Source organism: Corticium candelabrum (genome assembly GCF_963422355.1).
Source record: "Corticium candelabrum chromosome 12 unlocalized genomic scaffold, ooCorCand1.1 SUPER_12_unloc_3, whole genome shotgun sequence".
Lineage (NCBI taxonomy): Eukaryota > Metazoa > Porifera > Homoscleromorpha > Homosclerophorida > Plakinidae > Corticium > Corticium candelabrum.
This window is the reverse complement of record NW_026912659.1, coordinates 4,279-10,000: the sequence shown is the minus strand read 5'-3', so window position 1 is coordinate 10,000 and position 5,722 is coordinate 4,279. Positions and strand designations below refer to the sequence as shown.

Below are 5,722 nucleotides of genomic sequence, written 5' to 3'. Positions count from 1 at the left end.
CACACACACACACACACACACACACACACACTCACACACACGCGCGCGCACACACCAACCTGACAACAAATAAACGTCCGAGTCTAGACACCCATGGACAGACAACAAGACAGACAAACCGACACAGAAACAATAGCTCAAGTCCCACCTTCAATTAGCCTCGTCCCCAGGCTTTCGCCTCACTCCTCCGTGCAGAGCTTGCATGTCACATGACTAGGCTGAGGAGAATGAATGGTATCCGAGCACGTCATGATGACGTGGGGCCCCCTTTTGAGTCGATTATGTAATGTAATTAAAAGATGCACACTCTCATTTGCTTAGCAATTTTGCCCCGGAAATTTGATGCATGTGATCTACACAACAGTCTCGTAAGTAGCATGCAATTAACTCGCGTGACAGACAGCTTTGCCATGAGCTTCCCATGACGTCAATTTTGCAAACAGCAGCTGAGCATGGTTGACAAACGAAGGTGTCTGTTACTTTGAAACCATTTTTGTTAATTAAAGTTTGAAAACGTGCGTAAATCTAGACAGACGTGCCTTGGTGGAATTCGAAGCGTGGTACAGCAACAGGCATAGATTCTTGAACTCTGTTGTTGTTCTTTCGGGGAGAGAAGTCTTGTTTCTGGGCTAGTGTAGATGTAAATTCGGTGAGATTGAACATGTCTGCAACATGGATCTTGCAGCAGCCAGAATGTGCTGTGGTCATCACACATCATGACATATCGAAGGATTAGATCAACAAAACTTTACTTTGCGTCCGACTGTTACAGTCTACTAACTCGGAATTGCAGCAAACATGCATGGTTAGGATCTTCTAGATTCTACACCTTACTCTGTTGGCATTGTGGTGGTCATTCTATCCATGCACACAACGTGATATTTTTTACCTCATTAGGGTCGGATTATATCTTTACATAATCAAATCAAAAGGGGGCCTTACGTCATCATGACGAGCTCAGAATTTAACAAATGTTCTCGCTCCAGCCTGGTCATGTGATGTGCGAGCACAGCAGGGAGGAGTGAGGCGAATGCCTGGGAACGAGGCTACCCTTCAATAACCCACAATTACCATACTCTCCTAATCTCACACACCGACAGAACCAACACAACACAACATTCCGACGTCCAACAACTTGAATCGTTGATACAACCGTCACCCTTGCCCTATAAGGGTGACGATTTTTCAGCAACTCTATAATACTCTTGTCACCCATGCCTAGCTTAGTCTCGCGTAGCAACCCTATTTCACCGCGCCCAAAAGTCTCATACCATTTTTGCCATCCTTTTAGTATTGTCAACGTAGCCAACACTAATCATGCCAATCCTTGGGTTAGCAATGCTGTTGTTGCAATCTTGAGTCCAAACAAACCAAATCATGAGAATTATTAATATCAATTGGCTTAGCCATCTTAGTGAGGACACATGTATTGCTACTACACTACTTCTATGACTACGGTAGGCAACTTTCTTACGACTTGTGTCTTACACTCAGTTCTGTTTTCTGATAGTTTAGTGAGGGACAGGATAGCATGCTGCGATGTCTCCTATCATCAGGTTTTGCAGTGCCTCTGATCTTGTTCATTCGTACCTCTCTTGCCACATGAATTCGTCAAGATATGACGATAGCATGTGCCGATGGCATCCTTTCATGCGCTTGAGCCGCAATTTGACTCTGTTCCAGTATGACTCTATGTGATTCGTATGGACTCCTGTCATCGGATCACGAAAGTGTATGCTGTGGTTGACATTGAGGTGGCCTGCAATGTTGGGAACTGTGCTAAGTGTATGATACGCTCGCCATTCGTCGGAATGTATCACGGTGTTTGGTAATACGTGTGTTCAAATGATGGGAAGGAGTGTTAAAGCGTCTCTCCTTGCCATGATTTCCATGTATCCAAAGGGCAGGGAAATGTGAAGTCTCCACTATCCCAAAAACCCAGACTGGTTGACGTGGTGGGTGTCCACGATGGTGCTACAGAGACAAATGCAATGTTAGTAGACTATTGATTTATTCCATATATTTCTGTATATGTTACCTTCAGTTTGTGTGAAAAACACGATTCATCTATCTGACAGACTTGGTGATGAATACCCACAGCTCCTCCTAATTGAATTGGTGTGTGCAGCAGTCTCCAAGTGCAAATACCTCGGATATATTGGAATACTTGCACTCCCGTTCGAGGACACAGTTTCATGCTTTCGCAAGTCTCCATCATGTGGTCATCATATGCCTAATAAAGCATGGACAGAAGGTACTTTAGCAGTAGAATATTAGACTTGGAAAAAATGATCCATATTTCACTGACCTACAAAACAATTTCTTATAATGTACGTGCCATGCCACTATACTTAGAAATTAAGTTAGTGCATGAAGTCGTCTTAACCTTATTGCCTTGCAGGCCATTCTTGGACACTTCCATATGAAGCCGTCTCCGCCACAAGAATATTTGTATGTTCATTGGTGTTCCACAAACGCAGTCTTCGTGACTTGATACAAGATGGTGTCGCTGCATGAACTGCAGTACTTTACCATTTGCATCATCTCCATGGCAGACGTCTTGAATGGCATGGAAGTCCATTGATATTCCTCTCAACTCTCTACAGACTGCTCCGGACTGTTCCTCAGAAATTGAAATTTTGTTTCTTTGATTCTCGCGTTTAAATTCTAGGTTTGCGTACCTGAATGGGAGACATATTAGTATGCTATCGGACGCTACTTTCGATCCTTTTCCCACACTCTATAGTTGCGGATCTGAAGGAAAGATATGACATGGTTTGCTTTTGGGATCCTACTTCGATTTGTTCACATATTAGCAGCTTTTTAATTTCCAGTATATGTATTTGGCGCGTTTTCATCTGACCATTGATATTAAATTATGGCATGATAGTATGTAGTGGTTGAAAGGTTTACTTATCGTGTGCACTGCATTGGTTTAAGTGTTATAGTATTATTTTTACACGGCTGGTGACATTATCATACGATTTTAGGTACATATCTAGAGTCTCCCGCCGTCTCACACATACTTCTGGATCCGGACACGGCGAAATAGAGTGTGGTTAAGCGAGACTACGCTAGGCACGGGTGACAAGAGTATTATAGAGTTACTGAAGAATCATCACCCCTATAGGGTAAGGGTGACGATTGTATCAATGATTCAACAACTCTCTCATCATTACGACCGAATCGTGACAATTTATTCACCGTCCACCCCCTCCCCCGCCCCTCAAACTCAAATTGCCTCTCACTGTCAAACGACGCACGCAAACAATTTTCACTCACCCTATCTGCAGCTTGATCTTCTTTCCTTCTAACTCCCCCGTGCATATCTTAAAGTCGATCCCTATGGATGGCGAGAAAACGGTGATGAAAGGTGATGTCACCACGCCCTTCTCTCACTCACCAATTGTTGAGATGAAGGTCGACTTGAAGGTGTCATCAGAGAAACGGACGAGAATTTTCGTCTTTCCGACGCCGCTGTCTCCGATGAGAAGCAGCTTGAATAAGTAATCATAAGTTTTCGCCATGGTCACGAATCACGTGCCTCGACATCAGGGCTTGCAGTGCAATGTGTAATGTTAGCGCAAGTGTGCATGTAACTAGGCGGTACATCCGGGTCTGTAGGTTCGTGTTTGTTAACATCCCGTATGTTATGCCAATGGCGCTCTCACGTCAAGAGTTGGACAAGCTGAGGCCTTACGTTTCGTCAATTACTAGCAATGTGCCTGAGGTAGCTTTTCGTACTTATCCCTATTCAAGACCAGTATATCTGTCTGTACATTAAATGATGACAAGACACACAAACATAATCAGGCCCTTCTTTTCTTCTAGCATTAAAAGCATTGCTGGCAACATCCAAACTTTCTGAAGCTTTGTATCTAGAGACACGACGTCTAGCAACCCATTCTTTTTTACGCATTCTATGTGCATCAGCTTGGTCTGCTGTTTCTACAACTTTCCTTGTAGCTGCCCGTTCTCTTTGATGCCTTTTATGTGCATCAGTTTTGTCTACCACCTCTGCAGCTTTCCTTGTCAATGCACATTTTCTCATACGCTTCCTACGTCTATCAGGTCTGCTGTTTCTATAGTTTTCCTTCTGCCAATCCATTCTCGTTTACGCTGTCTACGTGCATAAAGGTGATCCACTGTTAGGGTGCATTCGAATACTAGATCCAGTTCTAGAACTGGAACTGCCAGAACTGTTGGAACTCTTGCTAGCAAACAAAATTGAGAACTGTTAGCAAGTTGAGCATGCGAAAAGGCTCATACTTCCGGTAAGTGGCAATAAGAAGTAGAGTGGCGTTTCTACTCCACTTGTTGTAGTCTGTTCGAACATCAGCAGTGCTTCGCTTTCGGTTTTTTGGAGTTGCTCCCCAATAAGGTTACTGTAATCAGTTCCAACTGTTGTTTCTTCTGGGATTTGCCAAGCCGATGGTTGCCACAAGTGTTCATTAGAACCATTGCAACAAGAAGGTCCACAATGGCCTCAGCATCTGTACCGCCATTTCACTTCGGCAGCGTCCGGAAATTTTGTATTTAGGGCATGACAGTTTCAACAATTCCAGCTTGCTAGACAGAACTGCTAGAACTACCAATCGAACGCTATAGAACTTTGCTACCTAGCCAATTCCAGTTCTAGTCTTGCGTGGCCAGACCCTTCTCGCCCACATCCTGCCGGCGGAAAAAGGTCTGGTAAACTACCTTTGAAGTTTTCGTTCGCTGCACTCAATTACTCCCTTGCATTCTGGAGGACTAAAGACCTCTTTAGTGGTCGACATTGATGCCTAAAGAAAACGACTAAACACGCGCGTAAGCATGAGATCAGGCATGAGATCATGTCAACAGAGACACGATAATAATCGCGTATGAATCATATTATGGTATCTATTACAGTGTGAAGATGTACGTGTGACAGAAAGAAAGAAAACCGCCTACACGTAACACCGTACAGACATCGAAGTTGTGTGGTAAGCTCAGAGTGCAAAATAACAGTCGGACATCGGACATTTTCCGACTGAATTGAGCTATTGTCCAATCGCCTAGATTCGAAACGGACATCATGTCCTACCGAAACTGGCATGCCAAACTCAAATCTTTCTGTGACGAATACTGTTCATAGTGTAGCATGGGCAGTTGGAAGTTGTTCCATGTAACACGTAAACACAGCAATTTCTGCCGGCAAACACTCTTGGCTTCTGTACAAGGTTCTATGATGTTGCTAGGTAAACAGACTGCTTGCTGTCAGGCGCGAGACCACACACCTCCCATGTGGCGCTGCTTGTCACATCAAGACTTCAAAAACGCTAGCTACACTGTGCGTTCACGGCATCACTGCACAAGAAATCAGAACACTTTAGTCTGGAAGAGTGTAAACCACACTATAATAGACTATTAGCAGCGGTATTATACACTGCAAATCAAAACACGCTACGTAAAGGTATGTCTACTACGTCCTACTCTTTATTCGCATTGACTTGGACCTAACTTAGCTACGACGTGTTCTGGAGAGACAACTTTCATATCAGTCGAAACCGCAGAACATCCCATTTCTAGGAGAGCAACCGATTTGCAGTTCCTGCAGTTCTAGGAACTGCTGGAATTCGTGTTCGATTTAGTTCTGAAACTGTTCAACAGTTCGAACTGATTCCGACAGTTTTGTCCAGGAACAACTCTAACTGACAACTGACACGCCTCTTTTTTGCAAATTCGTGGAAGAGTGATG

General features: G+C 43.9%; 2 protein-coding genes across 4 annotated transcripts in view; both read right to left on the bottom strand.

Moving 5' to 3' along the window:
• The window catches only part of LOC134197843 (ras-related protein Rab-8B-like), a 10,667-nt gene extending 6,839 nt beyond the window's left edge, over window positions 1–3,828 (bottom strand). For both annotated transcript variants that reach the window (XM_062667190.1, XM_062667191.1), the window contains exons 1-2: window positions 3,404–3,828; window positions 3,283–3,343 (exon numbers count right to left, since the gene is read on the bottom strand). In XM_062667190.1, the coding sequence (XP_062523174.1) occupies window positions 3,283–3,343; window positions 3,404–3,527 (185 nt within the window). In that variant the 5' untranslated portion in view covers window positions 3,528–3,828. The remainder of the gene's footprint in view (window positions 1–3,282; window positions 3,344–3,403) is intronic.
• Window positions 1,366–3,070, bottom strand: LOC134197844 (uncharacterized). 2 transcript variants are annotated; one of them, XR_009972703.1, is made up of 3 exons: window positions 2,387–3,070; window positions 2,039–2,308; window positions 1,366–1,974 (listed from the first exon to the last, which is right to left on the bottom strand). XR_009972703.1 is itself a non-coding variant. In XM_062667193.1 (3 exons), exons 1-3 carry the CDS (start codon window positions 2,579–2,581, stop codon window positions 1,780–1,782), a joined length of 585 nt encoding a protein of 194 aa, XP_062523177.1. In that variant the 5' UTR covers window positions 2,582–3,070; the 3' UTR covers window positions 1,366–1,779. The 2 variants fall into 2 exon arrangements, 1 of the variants encoding a protein (XP_062523177.1); XM_062667193.1 differs by having other exon boundaries at window positions 2,039–2,233.
• Window positions 3,829–5,722: the final 1,894 nt, after the last annotated feature.

Coding starts and splice junctions, on each gene's coding strand:
- LOC134197844 (XM_062667193.1), bottom strand. CDS start 2,581: ATGGACTTCCATGCCATTCAAGACGTCTGCCATGGAGATGATGCAAAT. Junction 2,234..2,386: donor ATGGCCTGCAAGGCAATAAG/GTTAAGACGACT, acceptor ATGCTTTATTAG/GCATATGATGACCACATGAT. Junction 1,975..2,038: donor GTTTTTCACACAAACTGAAG/GTAACATATACA, acceptor TTGTCTCTGTAG/CACCATCGTGGACACCCACC.